The 24,787-nt window shown below is 44.2% G+C and overlaps 1 protein-coding gene across 1 annotated transcript; it reads right to left on the reverse strand.

Moving 5' to 3' along the window:
• Positions 1-23,808, reverse strand: TMEM233 (transmembrane protein 233). Its single transcript, XM_037511531.1, has 3 exons — positions 23,623-23,808; positions 7,215-7,351; positions 1-27 (listed from the first exon to the last, which is right to left on the reverse strand). Exons 1-3 carry the CDS (start codon positions 23,806-23,808, stop codon positions 21-23), a joined length of 330 nt encoding a protein of 109 aa, XP_037367428.1. The 3' UTR covers positions 1-20.
• Between the last annotated feature and the right edge of the window lie 979 nt (positions 23,809-24,787).

A 24,787-nucleotide genomic window follows, 5' to 3' on the forward strand; every position in this document is an offset into this window, starting at 1 on the left:
CTTGTGGCCTTGCTGGCTCCTCAGGAACTGTGTGATACAAACAGAAAGAGTGAGAAAGAGGGAAAGATGGGGGCCCTCAGCCTTCCCCACTAGAGAGTGTCCTTCAGCATCTGTCACTGATTGAACAGGTGCTGAAATGGCCTAGCAGATCAGCATACATTTTTAAAAAAAGATTTATTTTTATTTATTTATGCATAGAAATAATGGGGTGTAGGCCAGAGGTGTTGGGTTGTGTGTGAGAGGATTCACCAGAAACAGAGTGGGGAGCAGAACATGCAGATCTACTGAAATACACTGCTGAGGGGAGCAGCAGGCAAGACAGGAGAGGTCTGCTGCGCCGTGTGGGCTAGATTCCTGGCCAGGGATTGAATTCATTGAACTCATGCTGCAGTGGCTGGGGACAGCGTGATAGCATGAGAGTTTAACCCAACCCCTGTGCCACCAGGGAGGCCCAGATCTGTACATTTTTGAGGCTAAGCACTGGCTTCTTTTGCAGAAAGGAACATTTTATTTCAAAATACATTTTATTTTACATGTGTCACATGTGAAAAAACTCCCAAGTGATAGAGAGGCAGCAAAATGTCTTGCAGCATTTCTGAATCTCATTCTCCTTCCTGAGGGTTAATAGCTCTGTTAGCATGAGGCACGCATCCTCCAGGCATTTTTCTCTGTGTTTAAATCTATAAATATACATTTAGAGATTCATCTTAGGTGTGCATATGTGTTTACATCATGGGATCGTGCTATATATATGTGTGTGTGTATGTAGATATATGAAATATGTAATATTCTTACTGACTTATTATTTCCCTTTATCCAATAAATATTTTAATGATAGATACATTTAAGTATATCTAGGTGCTGGCGAAAATAATCATTCCTATCAGTTGGTGAAAAGAGGCACCTGCATAGTCACAGGTGGGCAGAGGGAGGGCTGCGTGTCCCTAGTAAATGTTGATGGTGTTCTCTGCTATGAATGAGCCACTGCACTTGCAACCATTTTCCCATGATGCATTTAGGTTGTTTCAAGGTTTCCTGTTTCAGATGGAACTGCAGTGAGCACCCTTGGTTCTCAGCCCTGGCTGTATGTTAGAATCATCTGGAGTCCTAAATAAATCCTACCAACCATGGAGATTCTAATTTAACTGTCTGGGATGGGCCCTGAACATTGTTTTTTTTTTTTTTTTTTCCTTGAGAAGAGTCTATGGAGCTAGGGAGAGCTTCTTTTTTGTGCTCCTGTATCTAGGGTGGAAATTGAGAAGTGGAATTACACACAGGTTTGAATGTTTAATGGATATATCCAAATTGACCTTCCAAAGACTGTCTCAATTTACTCTTCTGCAACAGTGTAGTTTTCAATTCTTCACATTCTCATCAACCATAATACTGTTTGTCTTTTAAATTTTTCAATCTGACAGACAAAAAAAATCTTGTATTTCATTGTTGCTTTAATTTGCATTTCCCTAGTTACCTTGGAGGTTGAACATCCCTTTAAGGTTTTGATTTCCTCAATGTCCAACCAGCTCTTATATCCTTTTCAAAGTCAAAATCGTTCCATTGTTGATGATGACTTAGGTCTAACTTGTCTTTACTTCAACTGAACCAATGAACCAACAAAGAAAGATCCTTAAGATCTTCTGGTAAAATTCCCCATTTTTCATCATGGAATCACAAAAAGTTCTCTGAAGATACATCTGTGTGGAACTTTCTTTTTTTTTTTTACATTCAAGAAATATTTTTATTTATTTATTTTTTATATTTTATTTTATTTTATTTTTTTAATAATAAATTTTATTTTTATATTCCCCATACAGTTGCAACCCCCCTTTCTGATCCCAATCCCTCCCCTCCCGCCCCCCACCCCCCCAAAAGTGTCTCTGTTTCATAGTTTTTTGTTGATTCTGATTTTCACTTTCTTATAGTTATTCATTTTCCTGGTCCCTTATTTAAGTTTTCTAGATTCCTGCTATGAGTGAGACCATCCGGTATTTTTCTTTTTGGCTTATTTCACTGAGCATGATCCCTTCCAGCACCATCCATGTTGCTGCAAATTGCATGTGTTTATCTTTTTTGAATGCTGAGTAATATTCCATGGTGTATATGTACCACATCTTCTTGATCCAGTCATTTATTTTTGGGCATTTGGGCTGTTTCCAAAGCTTAGCTATTGTAAATAGTGCTGCTATAAACATAGGGGTGCAGGTGTTCTTTGGAATTGATGTTTCTGTGTCCTTTGGGTAGATACCTAGGAGTGGAATTGCTGGATCATATGGAAGCTCTATGTTTAGTAGCTGTGTGGAACTTTCTCTAGAAACCTTTGTGTGTGTGTGTGTGTGTGTGTGTGTGTGTGTGTATGTAGAAAACTGGGGTGTAGGCCAGAGGTACGGGGGTAAGGGGGTGATGGTGGTGAGAGGATTCACCAGAGACAGTGGGGAGCAGAACAGGCAGGTTAGCTCCCTGGCTGGGCCTTGAATTCATGCTGCAGAGGTGATAGAACTGAAACTTAACCCCTAGGCCACCAGGGAGGTGGAATCTTTACGCAAACAATAATACAAGGAAGAAGGTGGATTTGGTCTTCATGTTCTTGCAAGAAGCCCAGCTTACTTTTTGCCCACTCGCTTACTTCTAATCCTAAGGCACCGCCAGTAGGGCGCCCTCTTGTGGAGGGCCCCAAGATGAATGTGGATGATACTCAATGTTCTTGTTCTGTCCTGACTTAGAGGAAATATTCCAAGAAAGTGAACTACCTGGGATCCCAATCATTTCTGGGGGAAGAGATTGGTTACATTTTGCTTGATAAAATAAAGAGGAAGGCCCACTGGATGCCTTTCGTTTGTGGTCGATAACACTTGCCTTCCTCACACCCAAGCTTCATCACGGTCAGCTGGTGCTGCTGCTAAAGAAGTTGCACTGAAGTCCATGAAACATCAGCTATGTGACCACGAGCTTGAGTGTGAGGGGAGGAGGAAGAGAAAATGTGGGAGGTGTGCAAACTTTCTAGGGTGTGTGTGTGTGTGTGTGTGTGTGTGTACATGTATAGCAACAGCTAAAGCTTCTACTTAGTGCTGTAAAAAAGAATTTTTTTCTTGTGGCATATATCCTACAGGCAAGAATGGTCTCTATCAAATGCAAAGTCTTAAACAATGACTCTATAACTTCAGAACACTTAGAACCATTTTTTTTTGGGAGGTGAGGTGAGGGAGCTTGTCAAAATGCATATTTCAGGGCCACTTGGGTTCTGTACGGGGCCCAGGAATCTGAATTTTTACAAATATCCCAGCAGAATCTGTCCCAGGTGGCTCTGAGACCCAGTTGCATAAACTAACATTGCTTGAATCCTCAAGACACCCGCAGAAAGTAAGGGCGTGCAGACGTGTTGCTTTAGGTGGGGGACTTGGAGAATTAGGATTGATAAGAAGACTACTGCAGTATTTTAATATTCGCCCCTATGTAATTCATTTCTCCCTTTCTCAAGCAAACTGGGAGCAGACAATTAAGGCAATTCTGACTTAAGATACTACAAGTTTCTGATGCTGTTCTGACCAGAACTTTTCTGTTAGCACAGCATTCTACCTAAAACTTGAATATTCTACTTCCAACAATTCCTAAGTCTTATGGATTCAATGTCACAAAATGCTTTCTTTTTATGCTCCAGTTACCACGCGGCTTACATAAACATCCCATAAAATTAGGATGAATGAGACCTTTTATGAATTTGGACAAAGATCCTCTTCACCTGAGTCTATTCCAAGAAAATGAACTGCCTGGGATTCCAGTCATGTGTGTGTGTGTGTGTGTGTGTGTGTGTGTAAGATATTGGTTACAGATTTTTTTTTTTTTTTTGCATGGACGAACTGGGGTGTAGGCCAGAGGTGTCAGGGGATGGGGGTATGTGAGAGAGGATTCATCAGAGACAGAGTGCAGAACCGAACAGGCAGATTTACTGAAATACACTGCAGAGGGGAGCAGCGGGCGAGACAGGAGAGGTCTGCTGCGCCATGTGGGTCAGCTCCCTGACCAGGGATCGAACTCAGGCCATCATGGTGATAGTGCTGAGACTTAACCAGGAGGCCCTGATTACAGTTTTCTTGATAAAATAAAGAATAATTTATTTTAAAAAGTGGGATTTCACAATACTTCAAAGGTAATAGATTTTTTTCACTTTTCTTTTTTGAATGAAACAGAAAGCTTCACGGTCCAGGCTTTGGTCTCATCTACAAGGCCTGGGCTCCTCTGAAGCCAGCCGCTCTGTGAAGTCCTCGCTGCCTTTCAGATAGTTACAAAAGAGCCTTCCTGTGGGTACATCTCCCAGGCAGTAACTTGACTCCCATCCTTGGCATTGAATTAGAACACACAAGGGTGACGAGTTTGCTGATGTCAATGAAAACTGACCACTCCGTTAGCAGATGGCTACCATTAGTATGTGACTCCTTTTGGATTGGGAGGGAGGAAATATGCCTATTTTTTTTGTAGATTGAAGCCTCACCACACCCCCACCAGATAAATAAATTCTGGAGTTAGCCACAAGGTGAATGCCATTCACTGACCTTTGCTGCTGGGTGTATAGAAGGGACATGTTGGCTTGGAGATAGTGTGGTTTTGTGGTCAAGAATAGTACCCAGGGCTTCCCTGGTGGCGCAAGGGGTTAAGCACAGGACTGTGAAGCTGTCCACAGCCTCTGCAGCATGAGTTCCACCCCCAGCCAGGGAGCTACCCACATGGTGCAGCAGACCTCTCCTCTCTCACCCGCTGCTCCCCTCAGCAGTGTATTTTAGTCAGTCTGCCTGTTCTGTTCCCCACTCTGTCTCTGGCGAATCCTCTCACTTCCCCCTTCCCCCACACCTCTGGCCTGTACCCCAGTTTTTGTACCATGAACTAGGTGTGAGATATCAGGCAAGTCATTCACTTCTCTGAATCCCAGTTTCCTCATCTGAATGGGGGTGGTGATATCAACTGCAGGGGGTTGCCGTGAGGAGTCAATGTAATTCCTGCAAGAGCTCAGACAGGGCCTGACATATGCGAAGTTTTATGTCCATGTCAGTTGCTATAATTATAACCCACTTCACTCAAAGATGGATCTGGGCAGTATGTCTTTTCATAATTCCCAGGAGTTAGGCCAAGACTTGGCTCTGTTCCCCTGGAACACCATCCTTTGGTTTGGCTCTTGAGTACAAAGTCTTGAACTCTGTTGGGCAGCATCTTAAATTCTGAGGGCCTCTCTCAGCCATGCTGGCATTAGTAATATTAGGATTAATGAATACTTTGCATTTTTTGTGTGTGCACAAACTAGGAAACAGGCACCAAATTATACATGTTCTGTGGGTCATCTAAGTCACTTCCACAATAGCTTTGTTAAACAGATGCTGTTAGAGGGGCCTCCCTGGTGGCACAAGGGGTTAAGCACTGCACTATGAAGCAATCTGAAGCCTCTGCAGCACAAGTTCGATCCCCGGCCCACCAGGGAGCAACACACATGGCGAAGCAGACCTCTCCTGTCTTGCCTGCTGCTCCCCTCAGCAGTGTATTTCAGTAAATCTACTTGTTCTGTTCCCCACTCTGTCTCTGGTGAATCCTCAACCCCCCAGACCTCTGGCCTGTACCCCAGCTCTTATATGCATAAATAAATAAATCTTTTTAAAAAACCAGATACTGTTAGAACCTCATTTATAGTGGAAGAGATTGAGGTTGAGGGAGGTTAAGCAGTGTCTCAGTTGGGTAAGTGGTAATGCGGGGACCTGAGCCTAGAAGTCTGGGGCCATCTCTACATCTTTAACCCCACATACACCACAACACACACACACACACACACACACACACGTCTTCTTTAGAGAGTTAGGTGTGTTAGCATCTCTTCCGGCCTTCTTTCCCTTCATAGGCCATCACCATCAAATTGTCATCTAGGCAAGATGCGTAGAGTTTCCTTTGATATTTTAGTGACCTTTTCTCCTCTCCTTGGCCAGAGCCATCTATTTCTTCCCTTTGTGACACTTCCTGTTTTGATCCCCTGCCATCCAACTGCTCCTGGATCTGACTTGCCTGATACAGGAAGTTGATCTACTGTGACATCCACCTCTTGGTGCCAAGGTTGACTTGGCTGATCTGGCCGGCTAAAGGGTGTCCCCTTATTCCCTCACCCATCTGAAGAGCCCTTCCTGAAACCAAGCCAAAGAAGCTTACACTCAGCTGGAGGGAAATGGTGTAGGAGGAGAAACCACGCTGTTCTGGAGAAGTGTTACAGGATGTCTCCAAGGTCTTATCTGTCTCAGCAGGAGCTACGCAGTGAGACTGAGGTGGTGCTGGGGTTGTCATTTCCTGGTCTTGATTGCCCATCAGTATACCACCTCCCTGGCTGTCAAACCTCTGATAGAAAGTGTGATTGTTTCAAGCAGATGGAGCCCATCTCAGCCAGTTAGAGAAACCAGAATAAATTTGTCCAAACTCAGAGAGAAATATCAACAGCACACATCTCCTTATGAGATGAGAGCTCGCTGGCAATGCCAAAGACATGTGATGACCGTTCTGCTCCTTAACTGAGAACATTTTGGATGGTTGGATGCAAATCCTGTAGGAAATCATTTAGCCGATCATATGTTAAGCCAGAGCAAGTAATAATCTAAATATCCTGTTTACTCTCCCACACTTCCTATTATGTGGAACCATGGGGAAGGCTGTTTCCAATAATTATGGGTCTAAATGACATTTGTCGCCCCTAGCTTGGGGGCAGTGAGACTCTGTTGTCCTTCTCTCCCCTTGCCTTAGCTGAAGAGGCCTGCTGTTATAGGGGTTGGAAAACAGTCATGGGCCAGCTACCTGTTTTTGTAAATAAAGTTTTACTAAAGACAGACATGCCCATTTATTTACATAAAATATATGGTTACTTTTGGGCTAAAATGGTAGGGTTAAGTAGTTGCCTCTGAAATGGTATTAGAGGCCTGAAAATATTTGCTATCTGACTCTACAGAAAAAGCTTGCTGACTCCTGTTCTAGATAGAGCAGCTACAAAAGGGTGGAGCTTTGGATTGCCTGGGACCCTGAATGACTGCATGGAGTAGAGCCCCTCCACAAACCCACATGGTTCATGTAACAATAGTAAAGAGAAAAATCAAAACTCTTTTATTTGGGATTGTTTGTTACCAGAGCATAACCTAACAGAGTCCAATGGGCATTCAAGAAAAGACATTTTATATCAGGAGAGATTTAAAAAGCCTACTTACCTCCTTGCGAAGTGAACAGCACAAGAAATACCGATGATGAAAAGACCAATAATGATGGAGGCAATGGCTACCCACTTGGCGTTCCTTCCAAGTCGCCTGGATCCTTCAATGTCTCCATCGTTGTAGCTGTTCAGAGACTAGGGGGCACAACACAAGAGCTGATGATGATGGGCAACACACAAGGAAAGACATGTGCTTCTCAGGATGATCTGAGCAGGCCATATGGTTACCACCTCCTCCAGGAAGTCTTCCCTGGATTCCCAGGGTGATTAACTTCCCCTTCTGTGTTTTCTCATTATTTTCATCTTAGTATTCACCAGAGCATATTAAAATGATTGATTTTGTCTCTCATTAGTATGTAAGTGCTATCATGTTAATCATGCTATACCAGTACCCAGTGTCATATTTGTCATGTGGAAGATGCTTGATAGATATTTGTATAATGAAAATATGAACGGGTAGATCTGTCTTGTCCACCAGAACAGCAATTCACAAACTATGGCCTGTGGGCCAAATCCAGCCTGCTGTTTTTGTAAATAAGATTTGTTTGCAACACAGTCACACTCTATTGTCAGTGACTGCCTTTGTGCCACAACAAAAGATTTGGATAGTTGGGGCAGAGACATGTCCTGCAAGGTCTGAAATATTTACTATTTGGTCCATTATAGAAAAAAAAAAAAAGCCCATTCCTGCACTAGAAGTTCTACCCACGAGGTCAGGGATATTGAATCAACTGTTCACCTCTATGCCCAAGTCAACCTGTTATTCAACTGGTAGCTACTCATGTGGTTGTGCCAGATGCCAAAATATGGAAATACTTCTGTACTTGCTGGTAAATATCAGCAATCCTTCCCCATTGTCCCGGTCATCCTGCCCTCCTCTGAATTTCCTCAGATTTCCCTGTGGTCCAGCAACTTAAGGGTTATTATGAGAGCAAGCATCCTTTCTGATTCTGTGCCCAGATCAAGCTCATTAAATATTTTAAATATTGCCCTTGCTGCTGGTAGTTTGAGCAGTGCTTGGTACATTGTGGAGACTCAAGAAATGTGTATTGCATCAATGGGTGAATGAATGTGTCTGTTTCCCTCCAGAATGGGAGTTCATTGAGGTCCCTCCTCACCCCAACCTAACCCAGTGCTCAGAGAGGGTTTGCTGCTGAGTTGAAGGTCAGGCCAGCTGAGCTATCTTATAGTAAACCTTCTGTATCATAATTCCCATTGCTGAGAAGCCTCTCAAAGGGAATGGATTCTTCACTACAGCTCAAAGACTGGAACGGCATATTCAAGAGCTATGGGCAGAAGAACACCACTGATATGGTGAATTGTACTTTTCAGTGGGAACCCCTATGTCTGATCCTGAAATCACAGCATTTGAGTAATATTCAGTTCTCTTCTTGAACTATTCAGGAGAGATGGTGTTTGGCATATGCAGACAATTATAAGCCAGAGAACCACCCAGTATACCACAGAGTTTTCTGCTTCTGGAACCTTCCATTAATTCTTGGAACTGGACCACCTTGTCAGCAGCATGCTGGGAGACTCAGCAATGAAGATTTGCTTTCAGGCCTCTTATGTGGATGGGAGAGCAGGAATGCTTGATGATGTCAGGGACTTCTAATAAGATGAGTTCCAGAATTCAAGTCCTGAATTCTGGGGTTCTCAGTCTTGGGTGCCTATTAGCAACAACTGGGTAGCTTTAAAAAAATGCAGATATCTGGTCCCTCACCTGGAGAAAGTTTGAGTTAACTGGTATGGACGTTAGGTACTAGGTTTTTTTTTTTTTTTTTAAATGAACAACTGTGGTTGGGGCCTCCCTGGTGGCCTAGGGGTTAAGCCTCAGCTTTATCTTTGTTATGGCCTGACTTCTATCCCTGGCAAGGGAGCTGACCCACATGGCACAGCAGACCTCTCCTGTCTCGCCTGCTGCTCCCCTCAGCAGTGTATCTCAGTTGATCCACCTGTTCTGTTCCCCATTCTGTCTCTGGTGAATCCTCTCACCCCCACCACACCTCTGCCTTACACCCCAGTTCTTCTACACACACACACACACACACACACACACAATAATAATTGTGGTAAAATATGCACAACATAAAACTTAAGATTTTAACTCTTTTTGAGGATAAAAATCAGTGGCATTAAGTACATTCACATTGTTGTGCAACCACCACACTATCCGTCATCCCAAACTAAAGCTCTATGTCCATTAAACATGACTCTCCAGTCCTCCCGCTAGCTCCTGGCAATCACCATTTAACTCTGTTTCTATAGAGTTGACCACTTTAAGTGGTACTGTACAATATTTGTCTTTTTGTGGCATGGTTTATCCATGTCATATCACGTATCAGAATTTCCTCTTAAAGGCTGTATAATATTCCACTGTATGTAGATGCCACATTTTTTTTCATCCATCATTTGTCAATAGACACTCGAGTTGTTGCCACAGTATGATTTTTTATTTTTTAAAAAAGATTTATTTATGCATACAAGAACTGGGGTACAAGCCAGAGTTTGTATCCTCCTGTACACTTGTGTTCTCTTTTTTTTAAAGAATCAAGGTCCAGTGACAGTCTCTGTGCCTGGCAGGTCCCAGTGAGCCAGTTGGTGGAGTCCAGAGAAATCAATTCACTGACTTCTCTGGCAAGAGAGGTGGCAGGGCTGAGAAGCAGTCTGGGGGGGCCTGGTCATTACTCCAGGGCCCACTGGAAGCAGGAGCCAGACCATTCAGGTATAAGTTAGCAGAGTTGACTTTTGTAGGAAGAAACACCTCCTAGGGGTATAGAAGGGAATTTTGGGGGGGGGGGTTACATAACAAGGAACAACAAGAACATGAGTTTAAATGGGGCTTATATTAATAATTCAACTGCTGTTTATTAATATAAGCTCCATTTAAACTCACGGGTCATTAATGCCTAGGGAAACATAAATAGATCCTGCTTCAGTGCTCAAATCAGCTTTGAGTAATTTTAGTTGGGAAGGCGGGTTGAAGTAAGAGTAAACCAAGAATTGGTGCTAAATATGACAGCATGTTGGCTTGAGATGAAATAGTCTGTTAAGATCTAGAACTAGATAACAGGTTGAGCTTTCTATTTTGTGGGATTCCTTCTTGGGAGAGTTAAATCCATTTTAAGTGGGTGACGTAGATATCACAGCATAGGTCCCTGGAACATAACAGGTCCATTCTACCCCAGGGCCTTTGCACTTCTGGTTCTGCCCAGGTTTCAGCATAGTTGGCTTGTTCTTACCTTTCAGCCTTTGCTGACCACCCTTTCTAAAGTAGACTCTCTTCTCTATCACCTGCCTCCCACTAGTTTTGTGTACCTCTGTTTATTTCTTTGAAGGGCTTATCACTCTGAAATGACCTGTGTAGGGTCCATCTCCCCACAGAGAGCTGGGACCTTGACTACTTCCTTTGACAAGCAGGTTGTCCTGGGATGCCATGGGGCACTGAAGAAGTCTGTTTGCTCAAATGGGGACAGAGTGGATCCCCTTGGCTATGGATCTGAAAACACAATCTCTAAAATGCTCATCTGTTTCCTGTGTCTTATCTCTACCCTGGTTCAGAATTCTCAGCAGGAGGAAGGGTGTTCACTTGCTGAGCCAACATGGAGGCTGCTCCCCGTCACAGAGAGCCAGCGAGCTGTCAGAGGCCCAGCTGTACGGAAGCTGCCATTTTATCTACAGGGTCACCACAGAGCCTGGCACGTATTAGGTGTTTAAGACTTGCTGAATGAATGAATGAGGGAATGTGGGAAAACTTCCCCTCTGTTTTCTACCCTTGAGAAAGTTTTCCAGGTGCTGAGGTGCCTTCCCTGAGGGGCACAATTGTACTTAAGTAATTTTGTGTTGCCTGACAACTCTCAACTGATTTTCCTCTTCCTTTTCAGAGTCGACAGCTCCTGAATCAGCACCCTACAGTGGCAGGGAGGCCAGGCATGCCCCTGTTGGAAGAGAAGGTTGGTGACCGGGCTTTGACCCTTGGGGTCCCTGTTCATTTGTTATACCCACTGGCTTGGACACAATAAAACACAGATGTGGGAATTTTGGGGGGCTCACAGGATGTTTGGTGTTCTCCATTTCCTTCTGTTGTGGAGACCTACCGAGGAGATAGCATCTAGGGAAAAGTTGATGAGCCATATGTCCTACAAAAGCATGAAGAACTTATCTCAGGAGGAAAGGGTATCCTCCATGGGGCTGAGAGATGGAACAAAAACATGGGCTTAACTATTGATGAAAGTATGGAGGTTCTAGCAAACCCACTTTGGGCATCTATATGAAGGAAATGAAAACAGGATATCCAAGAAATACCTGCACTCCTGTGTTTACTGCAGCATTATTCATGAAAGCCAAGACAGCAAAACAACCTAAGTGTCCAGCCATGGATGAAGGGAAAAGGAAGATGTAGATACACAATGGAATATTATTCAGCCATGACAAAGAAGGAAATCCTGCCATATGTGACAACATGGATGGACCTTGAGGACATTATGCTAAGTGAGATAAGCTAGACAGAGAAAGACAAATACTGGATAATCTCACTTCTACGTGACATCTAAGAAAATCAAACGTAAAAACAGAGAGTGCAGTGGATGAATAGAAGAGATAGTATTTAAGGATACAAACTTGCAGCTGGTAGATAATCACGTCTTGGAGCACGAACATCACAGTATAGTGTTATAGCCAACCATACTGTATTATAAACTTCAAAGTTGCTAGGAAACTAGATCTTAATTATTCTTATCACACACAAAAAAGATAATTATGTGACCTAGAGAGGTGTTAGCTGATACTACCACAGCCATCCACTTGCAATATATTAATGTATTAAATCACCATATGCACACCTTGAATTTACACAATATTACATGTCAATTATAGTTCATTTTTTAAAAAGTGTGCTTATATTAGTGGAGGTGAGTTTTTGCCTGCATTAAAAAAACCTGCCAGAATTGGAAGCAAAACAACAAAACCACTGACATTTTCCTAGTAATTACTTTGTGGCAGGAACTGTTCTCATAAGCTTTAGTTTCTCCATCCTTAGAGGTTTTCAAGACTAGGACAAACCATCAGAAGGAGACAGCAGTGGTCATTTCAGCTCTCTAAGAACACAGGATTTAGAACAAAAATCACTTCTTGTGGTAGAGAAAAACCCAATCAGCAATACCTTCCTCCTTCTTTCTGGATATTTTTTCTCTGTGTCATCTTAGAAAAATAAGGTCTAATCTTTTCTTATAGAAATTTTGGAAATGAGTGAAGCCTTATATGAAAAATTGAAATTATAATAGCCAAGATTTATCAAGTGCTTTCCATTGTTATCCCCATTGGATTCACATGACCACCTTCTGTAGACAGGCAATAGTTACAGATGAAGAAACTGAGGCTCAGAGCTTAAATAACTTGACCCATGTCCCATAACAGCAAGCAGGAGAGCCCCGATTCAAACCTCGGTGAACCTGATCATTGAATTTGTGCTCTTAATTTTTATATTATAATTGTCCATAAACCTGTCACTTAAATGAAAACCATTGTAGACACTTTGGAACACTTCCTAGTCCCCCTGCTCCCCGGAACACATGTAAGTGCACATATATGGGCATATAGATACTTTTAACTGATAAAGAAAGTGGAATCTCCGGCCTCCCCGGTGGTGCAGTGATTGAGCGCTGGGCTGTGAAGGTCCCACATGGCGCGACAGACCTCTCCTGCCACGCCCGCTGCTCCTCTCAGCAGTGTATTTCATCAGTCTGCCTGTTCTGTTCCCTGCTCTGGCTCTGGTGAATCCTTTCACCCTCCCACACTTCTGACTATACCCAGGACTTGTATAAATAAATAAATGAGTCTTTAATAAAAAAAAAAGAGAAGAAAGTGGAATCTCATTGCATGTACAGTTTTTAATTCTTTTTTCTTAAACATTTCCCTGAATCATAAAAATGCTTTAAAAATGTGAGTCTCACAGTTATATAACATCCCATTTTATAAATGACATATTATAATTTACTTAGACAATCTCCTGTATTGAAATCAGTATTTACATCCAACTCTCTACTTTCACTTTTATACAACAGGGACATATGAATTAAGCAGTTGCTGTATATCAGGCACGAGGTCTCATGTTTAATAACTCATTTGATAATTCAATTCAAAATTATGCTGGGAAGAACATCTGATGAATGCTAAGCCTCTCCATTGGGTTAATTAAAAAAAAAAAGAAACCTGGTGAAGCTTTCTCTGTATAGCATTCACATTTCCTAACTTTAGTTCTGGTATTTAAAATTTTGTGCATGCTATTTTGAATAAGCCAATATTTTGATCTATCAAGTTGTTATTACTGAAATGCTAATTTTAGAATGTGTTCCCTTTCATCAAAACACCTTTTCTTTCTTTCAAAGCCATTTTCTTCACCGCTTAATCTCTAGTGCACATTCGTCAGTGGATAGTAAGTGAAATTCTCTCCTTTTTACACACACCCCTCAAGGTACCTGAACACAGCCTGAGATAGTTTTGTCCACGGGTTAGAACTTCTCGTATATAGGCCGGTATAGTCTTAGGTCTCAAAGCCCTACATAGTAGGTATCATCAAAATGGTTTGACCAGTGGGGGCTTGGTAACTATTTTTATTATCACGTCTGAGCTTGCTGATAACTTGGTGATTTCTTGTTTAGATTTTGTTTGCTCCTAAGGTCTGTACCTAAAGGTATTCAGAGATGGGATTTACAGTCACAAGTGTGTTTCCTTGTCATCCTCATCCATTCATGCTTCTCCATCTTCTTCTTGAGATTCTAATCTGTTTCTTTCCAGAAATATCTTCAAGGACAAGTGAGAATTGTCTTACATTACAACCAAAAAAATCTAGAAAGGAATTCTGCCAGGTTTGAATAGAGTATTACATGAGGCTTCTAATGTTGATGGGGCAAGTGTATTAAGTGGAAGCTTCTAGAACGTCAATGCTGTGTTCCAGGCATAGCAGTCTGGTTATAATGCTGAAGCTGCTATACTGCAAACTCTATGAGGGCAAGGACTGTTGTGTTTTATTTTGTATGTTACTGTCATTTTTCTGTCCATCATGGATACATGGGGAGAACAGCTTTCTCAATTACTTTGCTGGATTGTTTGAAAACAAGAAAAATTATGTCTGTATGAAAATACTCTGTGACGTAAAGACATATGGACAAATGTAAAAATAATAATACCAACAACCGCAATACCACACTATTAAACTTATCCAGAATGAAGAACCAATATACTACTAGTAGAAGGAGTTCTATTTAGGTGGTCTCCTTCAGTTTGGGGGATAGCAGAAGTGATATAAAGGGTAAAGGAAGCAGAAAAACAAACCCATGAATTTCACCTGCAGGGAAAAAAAAAGAATAAGGGAGGAAGAACATCACCAAAGGTCTGGCTAGGAAGACCCATTTAAAACACCCGTGAGAGAGAAGAGCTGGGGGTATACAGCAAGAAAATTTTAGGGATGAAATGGTTCTCGGTAGATTCTCAATGAATCCTTCACTGCAAGCCTTTTAACCACATAACTAATTTGTCCTAAGCCAATTTTGCTGTAAAAAGGGATAAAAATTACACACACACACACACAAAGATTCAATCATTAGGATTTAGGAACTAACGTTGGGTGTAAGATCTGCTATTTCTTATTAGATTCCTGGAATTAAAACAAGCAGATGAGAGACACTGTGATTCTGCGTGATTCTATGTCATGTGTATAACTGGCAGGACGTATTTGGAGCGGCGTTTATAAGTTGTATCCCATACCCAGTGCTTTCACTGACTCGTCTACATCATATTCTGTGCCAAAGATCAAAATTTTGTTTCCACCTTGTTCTCTGCTATCAAATAGAAACTTACACTCATCAGGTATCATGTAACCATTTCTTTTGGGGGTGGCTAGGAGAAGCTTATTTCTTTTTTACCTCCCACTTTTAATATTACAAGATAAATTTGATAAAAATAGAATTTGAGAATAAACTCATATCTAAATGAGCTAAAGAATCGATAATTAATGGTGTCGAAGACTGTCATGAATTTGAACTCCCTCTCCTATATTTTTCATACATCGGTAACCGTAGGTTTTGACATGTAGGAGTATTGACTGTACGCACTGAAGGATTTGCAAACTGACATGTTACCACTTTCTAGCAGAATATACATCAGTTGAAACCAAACTTGAAATCAGACTATCAACTCAAACTGTTAATCAGCCATGTTATCTTTTACAGTAAGATAGCTTATAGTCAATTAGTTATAAGTTCTTACAGCAAAGAATTTATGGGGAATGTATAAGACACAGGTGGAAAACCCTGTAGAATCCCCATATCAATAATAGTTCCACTAGTTAAAAGTGAAGACCAGTGCATTGTTCAGAACAGTATTCCCCAACATGTGTCCTATGGCACATTCGTCTTAGGATCAAGGAATCCTGGGTAACATGTTGAGTATAAGTGTCCGATATTATTGATGATTCCATTGAGAGCCACTGGGCACAGTGGCTGGCCAGAGGTTTCAAGAAGCACCAAAAGAAAAGAAACAGTTTACTTTTGTTTAACTTAGTATTCAATTTCTCCATTGCATCCTCCCAATCTTGCCTCCTTTTTTTTTGAGGGGAGGGGTGTAAAACCTGTTAACACCAGCAGGACCTGTTGTCTGAGAAGCTCGGTTTTGGAAAGTCTGGTTTATTCTTGAAATTGCAGAACTGGAGGTTTTCAGGTATGTTCTGGCTCATGCTCAGAAGGTATTACACTTCTAGATGATCAGCTCTGAACTGAAGAGCGTCATGCCCTGGACTTGTAAGTTGAGAATAAAGACAAATTTCCAATTGTGGTCTGCAGTGTGAGAATGTTGGTGAGTTCTGCACCTGTTGGGAAAATTGTCATTGGGAACCAAACCTTGACAGGTGTCCCAGGACCCTTGGCATTAACTGGGTCTTCTGGATATTTTCTGAAAATTTTTTGACAGAAATGTGAAACACAGCTAGGAAAGGGAAGGAAGTCCTCTGAGAAAAAGATAGGAATAAATTAATCCTCTGTATCCATTCATTCATCCATCAAACCTGTGTTACTGACCATATACCCAAAACTGTTAGGTGGTAGAGCTAACAGTGCAAACTCAAGGGCTCACACATATCAATTGGTTTAAGGAATTAAAAGGTGATCTGAGGAAAATCTGTTCCCAGTATAGTGGGGCACAAACTATGGTGGGTAAAGGGAGGGCAATCAAGGAAGGCTTCCTGGAGGAAGTGATTTTCCAGTTGAGTTTTGAAATAGGAGTGGCATCTGCATTTTTGCCAAGATCCTCAAGTGGTTAAAGTTTAAGAACACTTCTAGAATGTGCATCCTCCTACCTGGTCTCCCCCTGAAGATTATCCAAAGGTATCTTCTGAAGTCATCATTAAAATGCACATATTGTAAGTCAGAAATAGTTTGCTCTGTCTTGCTAACTCATTAAATAGCTGCTGTTGTATTATCTGGACAGTGTTTAATTACTTTGGGAGGGAAGTTCTGGGTGGATTATTTTTTTCTTTCTTTTTTTTACTTTTTACTATGGAAAACTTCAAATGTATAAAAAAAAAAAAACCCTCAGCAGAATAACATAACCCACCTCCTCATTCCCATAACCCAGGTTGAACACCCATCTACTAGATCCACTAGTGACCAAACTTGTTCTACCCATATCGCTCATATTTTGACTAGGTGATGACATCATTCCATCAGTAAATTAAAATGGAATTTAAATGTATTTTATTTTCTAGGAACACAGATTAACATCTTGAAATTGATGCGGTCTGTACTTTCATTGATTTAGGTGTAAAGGGACTCCAACAGCAACTTAAATTCTAGATTCCCAATGTATATACCAAATGTCATGGTCACCTTCTGCCACATAGTGGAGAAAGTTGTGAAAGTAACCTAGAAGGGCAGAGCTTTCCAAGGATGACACACTTCATGTAAGGTGTTTATCATCTGGAACCATCCTAATGTTCCTCAAAGCTTCAAGTGTAGAAATTGATAAGAAAAATAGTCAACAAGCGTTCATAATATTAATACCCCATTTCTCAGCTGAAAATCATGTGCAAGCAGCCAGAGAGGGTTGAGAGAGTCTCACTGAGAGATCCAAGGAATATTCAATTGGTTTAACAAATTAAACCAATTTGTATGGGTGAGGCCCTTGAGTTTGCACTGTTAGCCCCAGCACCTAGCACAGTTTTGGGTATATGGGCAGTAAGTGACACATGTTTGATGAATGAATGAATGATCTAATAAACATTCAATATTTAGAGCTTCTGTGTGTGGGTTGTGTAATATTCTCTGGGTCAGCTGCCTGGACCAACACCTGTTACCTACAAGTTCTGCCCGGGTGGCTGAAACCCCACTAACCCTAACTAAAGTCCACTTGAAATATAGTTTTGATGGATGGGCAGTCTCCAGTTGAGTATTGGTCAGATGGAAAGACGGTTCAGTTTACATGGTCTTCCATCCTATGGGCACTTACTTTCTTTTTGACCACAGACTTCATCTTCTAGAGCAGGTGTGGCCAGGCTGAGGGCAGGGCTGTGGCTTCGTGTACCAGCCCACAATCAGATAATGGGTTTTGACAATGCTTTCTATCAACCATCCATTATCAGCTGCATTTTCTGTGAGTTATAGAGACGGATAGTTTTATTTTGAGGAGGATTTCTCTGAGTATGTTTTGTATTGGGTTCCTTTCTCTGAATCCTATGTCTTTTTAAATTTACTCTCGTTTTGGGGGAGCACATCGTCCCACCATTTTCTGAGAAAACATATTAGGCAGATTATTTTACTTTGAGATGTTGCCTGTCTGCAAATGTTGTCATTCTCTCCTCTATCTTGAGTGATTGTTTGGGTGGGTCTAGAATTAAGGTTGGAGATCATGGTCCGTCAGGGTTTTGTAGGCATTGTTTCACAATTGTTAAGCATTTGGCATTGCTGATAAGCATTCTGAAGTCACTGTGAATCATGATGGTGTATTCACTTTGTTAAGCTTGTAGCGTTGGAAAAAATTTTATCCTTAAATATCTGAACTTTCCCAATGATGTGCTTTGGTGCATATCTCATTTCATTCATACTACTTGGTAATGGGGGACACTTTTAATCTGGAAACTCGGGGATGATTCTGCATTTTTTCTATATTTATTTGATCATTTCCACTCTCGATTTTTTTTTTTTGTTTCTTCTTTCTGGATCTTTCTAGTTAGCTTTTAGATTTCTAGGAAAGAGCTTCAAATTTTCTTCACTATTTCCTTCTATTTCCAGAAATATCTCCTATATTTTTTAATTGTGGCAAATAATTACTAAAAATAATTATATTTTTTAATTGTGGCAAATAATTAGTAATATTAGTAATAATAATTTTTAATTGTGGCAAATAATTGGCAATAAATTATTGTAAATAAAATTTACAATTTTAACCATTTCAAGCATGCGGTTCAGTGGCACTAAGAACATTCACAGTGTAGTGCAACCATCACACCATCCACTTCCAGAACTTTCCCATCTTCCCTAATTAGAACTCTATAACCACTAAACAATAACGTCCATTCTCTTCTTGCCCCAGTTCCTGGCAATCACCAGTCTTTTATGTCTGTAAATTTGACTACTCGAGTACCTCATTTAAGTGGGATTCATACAATATTTGTCTCTTGGTGACTGGCTTTTTTTTACTTAGCATAATGCCTTCAAGGTGCATCCATGTTGTCGCATATATTAGAATTTTCTTTCTTTTTAAGGCTGTATAATATTCCATTGTGTGACTGCATTTTGTTTATCATTCATCTGCCCACGGACACTTGAATTACTTCCATATTTTCCACCTTTTGATTTTTGTATTACTTGCTTAAGGTTTCCTTAACTTTTATTTTATGGAGAAAAGATTTATATTTAGAATTAACCCACTTGGCTGAGTTTAGAAGATCCCAATTTTGCCAGCAACACCCAAAGCATCATCATCAGGAGCCAGTGGAACAGATGCCTTCTTTTCCCCATTAGGTCTGATCAGGGTGTTGACCTTGGCCTTGTCAATGTCATAGAGCTTCTTCACAGTCTGTTTGATCTGGTGCTTGTTGGCCTTGGCATCTGCAAAAACTTAAGTGTGTTTTCTTCCATCTTCTCCATGGCTCACCCACTAGTCAGGGGGAACTTGATGGTGGTTAGTTTTGCTTCCCTGGGGGTGTTCTTGTGAGGATATTTCGGTTGTCTTTGGAGCTGTCATGTCTTGGGCCATCAGAAGGTGGGTGACCATGCAGATCTTCTTGTGTGTGTTTGTGCGTGTGTATGTGTGTGTGTGTTGTGGATGCCTTTCAGCGATACTTCTTGGTCTTCCAAGCTTTTGTATTTGCTTCTGCTTTGGGAGGGGCAGAGGTTTCCTTCTTTGCTTTGGCACCACCTTTGTGAAAAGTGAACTTTCCTTAACTTTAATTTACTTTTTAAAAAGATTTCTTTTATTTATTTATGCATCCAAGAACTGGGCTGGAAGCCAGAGGTGGGGGTGGGGTAAGAGGATTCACCAGAGACAGAGTGGGGAGTAGAAAGGGAAGATCTATGAAATACACTATTGAGGGGAGCTGAGGGAGAGACAGGAGAGGTCTGCTGCGCCATGTGGTTAGCTAGCCCTGGCCAGGGATTGAACTCATGCCTCAGTGGCTCGCAATAGCTTGATAGCACTAAGATTTAACCCCTGCGCCACCAGGGGTTGTACTGCTGAAAGGCATCCACAATACACACACACACAACTTTAATTTCTTATCTTTCACTGTTTACAAAAAAATAAAACACTCATACTTTTAATTCCCAAGAACTCTGTTTTGCAATTCAGGTTGTTGTATTTCTTTATAACCTGTTACTTCTTTCTTTGAGGATATGACTCATTTATTTTTGAAGTTTTCTTCTCAAATGTATTTTTTCAAAGTAGTTTTATTATTCTCCAGTGCCTACTCCAACTCTGTGATTTTATAGAAGGCTTCTCAGACTTGGTTTAATAAAGATATTGTTTTGAGATTGCTGGATCTCTCTTATAGTTCTGGGAATTAGTTATTTTGAGTATTTTGTCAATATTCCATAAGTCCATGTTTATATCAATTTGCATTATTTTACAGTGTTTCTTAATTGAGGTGCTTTTGATGTTTGGGGTAGGTGAATCCTTCACTTCAGGGGGCAGTCTCCAGCACAACAGGACATTAGTAGCCTTAGCCCTTTCCAAGAAATGCCGGCAGTGCCCCCAAATCCCTGAGGCAGGGCTTCCTTGGTGGTGCAGGAGTTAAAGTCTCAGCACTATCAAGCTATTGCCCGTCACCCACATGGTGCAGCAGACCTCTCCTGTCTTTCCAGTTGCTCCCCTCAGCAGTGTATTTCAGTAGATCCCCCTTTTCTGTTCCCCACTCTGTGTCTGGTGAATCCTTTCACCCCCTTCACTTCTGGCCTACACCCCAGTTCTTGTATGCATAAATAAACAAAAATAAATCTTTAAAAAATCCCTGAGGCACCACAGATGTGCCCCAACATTTCCAGATGCCTCCATGGGGAATGGTCTCACTCCCAATAATGGTGGGCCACACTTACCACAAATTATCGACAGCTGGTATCTGACAACAGCTCGGATTGAACATCACACAACACTCTAGGGGCAGCACATACCTGGCAGAGTTGGCCAGTCATCTTCCTCCTCATTGCCTCCCTCTTCCTCTGTTTTCTCGATTTAAGAGATTTCATCCAAGAAACTTGTAAAGCCTAGAACTGCATTGTTTCAATGGGAACACACTTCTAGGGTTTAGAGGGGGTGCAATGCAGAGGGTGTCGGAAACTCTATTTAGAATTTGGGGATCTCTTCTTTGACGTTCTACTTATTTTCACATATGACACATGTTGTTTCCTGACTCCATCCATCTGTTTGACAATGATTACAATTACCTAGCACCGTGCTCTGGGCTCGACATGCTTTATTCTGCCTTTCTTATAACAGTTTTGCACAACTTGAAACATTTTTCACGTTCCCATTTTATAGATGACAAAATCAAGGCTTCATAAAGATATGAAACTTGCCCATAATTGATAGAATAGAATGACCTCTGGCTATAAAACTGTTGGGAGGGTGGTGGAAATAAAGAGGTCAGAAAAAGAAGTCTGTTTAAAGCATGGACACGTCCCTAGAACGTCCCAGTGGAGAAGCCATTTCATTAGTGTCCTACCTGTCCCTGCAGGCTGTAGTGTCAGCTCATCGCAGACCCAACAGGGAAAACCCCTTGTAGGCAGTTTGCTAAGGGGCACTGGGAAAGGGGTGACTTGCTGCTGATTCATTAATAAACCAGGATAGAGTGTGGACACCAATGCCAGACAGATGGCCTGTAGCTCCTGGAGAATTTGGCACTACATCTTCCCAGCTTCAGTGAAAAAACAAACAAACGACTAAGACTGGGTATCTCTGGAAAGGCAGGAAGGAAGGAAACTGGCTGGCTGGTACTAAGGAACTTGATATGGTGGCTTCTGGGGCTTCAGTATGGGAAAAAAGTTCCAGAAGCAACACAGACATCAGGGTCCTAAAACTGCGTGCATGCATGCATTCAGTTCATAATATTTATTATCTACCACTTGCCGGATTCTCTTCTAGGTCATAAAGACAGAGCAACAAACAACACTCACAACTATCCCTGCCCTCACAGAGCTTATATTCCGAGGAGGGAACACAGACAGTAAGCCCACTAATCAGTACATGATGGAGACAAGTGCTTTGGGCAAAAAGCTGCAGGGAAAGCGTGCGAAAGCTGTGCATGTGGCAGGGGGGTGATCAGAGAAAGGCTCAGGAAATGGCCAGCTGGTCATTACTCCAAGCCGTTTACAATTAGTATCTCATTAACATTCACAACGACCCAAGAAAGATGGTTATAAAAAGTCCCACTTTACAGACAAAAAGACTGAGGTTAAGAGGGATGCAGTGATTCCAGATCACGCAGCTAGTTGGAGGCGGAACGGGGATTTGAACCCAGGTACTCTCAAGTCTGGCGGCTGCGCTCTTGAATACCGGTGCAGAAAGCTTACACACGGGATTCAGGAGAGGTGTCCGTGGGCACCCACGAAGCGAGTAGGGTGCCACCCCACGAGGGAGGGTGTGGGCAGACTGGATGGGGGATGTGGTGCAAGGACTCTAGAACTTGGCCGAGCTAAACCCGGACTTCCAGTCGGTGTCCCGGGTGTTTCAAAGACTCGCGCTGTCGCGGTGGGCCTGTGGGGGAGGGAGCGCTCCGCTAGGGTTGTCCCGGGACAGGGCCGGTCGGAACCTCGCCCCGCCGCCACCCCTGGGCCAGCTGCTGCAGTCAATAAGGCTGGGGCCTCGCAGGCTCCGGACGCCCGGCCACCGGGGTTCGCCCGGAGTTCCCGGGAACGCGGAAGAGGGTCGCGGAGGCGAGCTCGGAGCGCGCGCCCTGGAAGCAGCGGCCTCCTGCCCTGCGGAGGGGCCCTCAGTTCCCGCGGCTCGTGCGCAAAGCGCGCCGGGCGCCCGACCCAGTGCTAAGCCCGACGCACTCCCCGGCTCTCCCCAGGCGCTGGGCCGGGCGGCGGGGGTGCGCCCGGGAGCCCCGCCGGCGCCAAGAGAGGCGGGGAGGGCGGGCTGGGGCGCAGCAAAAGAGGGAGGAACCGCGGTTTGCGCGTGTTAGAGTCCAAGGTGAGCGCGCACCTGGGGAGAGGGGCGCAGGGGCCGCCCCCAAAAAGCCACTTTGGCGAGAGCGCGTGTGTGTGATTTGGCGCCGGCAGCTCCTAAAGAGGGGCCGGGGCTGGCGGAGCGGAGGCGAGAAGCAGCGGCTGCCCGGGAGAGCGCGCGGCAGAGCCGGGGCCGCGGGTCTTGGAGAGGTCGTCGGGAACCGCTCAGGGGCCCTCAGGGAGTGCTCGAGACGCCCTCCCCGGGCACAGCAAAGCCAGAAAGACCAACAGAATCTGCGGAAAGACCGTGGCCCGGAGAACGCGAGCGCGGGCGCCGCGGGGATGGAGGGCGCGGAGCCGACGCGCTCCAGAGACCCGGGCGCGCGGTGGCCCGCGAGGCTCGTTGCGCTTTGGGGCTCTTGACAAGCGGGTGGAGAAGAATCGACGCGCGTCCAGGAATCGTGAAGGAGGCGGGGAGAGAAGCAGCCGAGTCCACGGGAGAACGTCCCGGGCTGGGGAGGGCGCGCCGCCGGGTGCTGGAGCGCAAAGCCGACCCGGGGCGGCTGGGCGGCTGCTCCGAGCGCCCGGGGAGCTCGGCGGAGGCGCGGGGGGGGGGGTGTGCCTGGGGAGAGCTCCGAGGGCCCCGGCGGAGGTGTCGCGCACAGAGAACCCCGGGGGCTCGGGGCAGTCGGGAGGGAGCGTCGAGCGCGCTCAGGGTCTCCCCTCCCGAGCGGCCCCTGGCCCCGACCCACTCACCATGATGGAGAAGACGAAAGCCACGATGTTGACGGGGTACGCGGGGCAAAAGCACGAGAGGATGGTGAGCCACAGGTAGTTCTTGGGCATGGGCAGGTCCTCCTCGGTCTTGTCATCCTCGGTGTTGGCCTCGGGACTGCTGTCCAACGCGGTCTTGAGGTCCGGGCCGGGGGCGTACTGAGACATGGGCGAGGCCGGCGGCGCTGCAGGCGGAGGAGCGCGAGGTCGGCGCGGTCTGCAGCTCTGGCCGCGGCGGGTGGGAGGCTCTGAAAAGCCGGCGCGCGGGGCTCCAGGGAGACGTGACCTCACCCCTTCTGCGTCCTGGGCTCGCACCGCCCGCGCCGGGGGATCGGGCCAGGAGCCTCCGCACCCGAGGGGGGGCGCGGGAGCAGGACGGAGGCCGCGGGAGGAGGGAGCGAGCCCGCGAGCCCGAGAAGCTGGGGAAAGTCAGTCCTGATGGGTGCACCCCAAGGCCATCAGACAGACGCCCAGACTCGGCGCTGGGGAGTCCAGAATAGAAAGAGGCTGGGGAGCAGAAGTCCCCTGAAGTTGCAAACTGGCCGGCTTATGCGCTGAAGGTGACGAGCTGATTTGCGTGTGTGTGTGTGTGTGTGTGTGTGTGTGTGTGTGTGTTTGAATTTGAATACACTGAGAGGGGACAGCCTACTTACTGCACCTCGCGACTTCCAAAACTTACTTCCCCTGCCCAGTCCCTTCTGCTCAGGGCTGGAATGTGCAGCGGCTGTAATTTCTCTACCCCCGCAGGTGGGCAGGAAGGAGGCTTTTGGGACCCACCCTTCCCACTCTGCACAGAGGGCCCCTGGAGACAAGTCCAAAGTAGCCAGACACTGGGCACTCCCCAGCAGGGCCTGCCCAGCTGCCCTCCACGTTTTCCTGAGTGTGGAAACAAAGACTTTTCTTCTACCCAGTACCACTTTTCGGGCCTCTGCAGAGAGATGTCCTAGTGTGGACATCCCAGGTGGATAATTGGGATAGGGAGAAGAGAAAGGGGTCTGCTTTGTGAACCTGGGTCAGAGATCACCCAAAATCTAAGAACCCTGAGAAAGGCACTGTGGACCAGAACTGAAGCTCCAAACCCAGCTGGAAATGGTCAAGTCTGGGTTAATGACTTTCAGGAATTCTCTTCACCTTGCTGAGCTCCAGT

This window comes from Talpa occidentalis, unplaced genomic scaffold, assembly GCF_014898055.3.
Source record: "Talpa occidentalis isolate TD23 unplaced genomic scaffold, MPIMG_talOcc4v2.1 talOcc4.14, whole genome shotgun sequence".
Taxonomy (NCBI): Eukaryota; Metazoa; Chordata; class Mammalia; order Eulipotyphla; family Talpidae; genus Talpa; species Talpa occidentalis.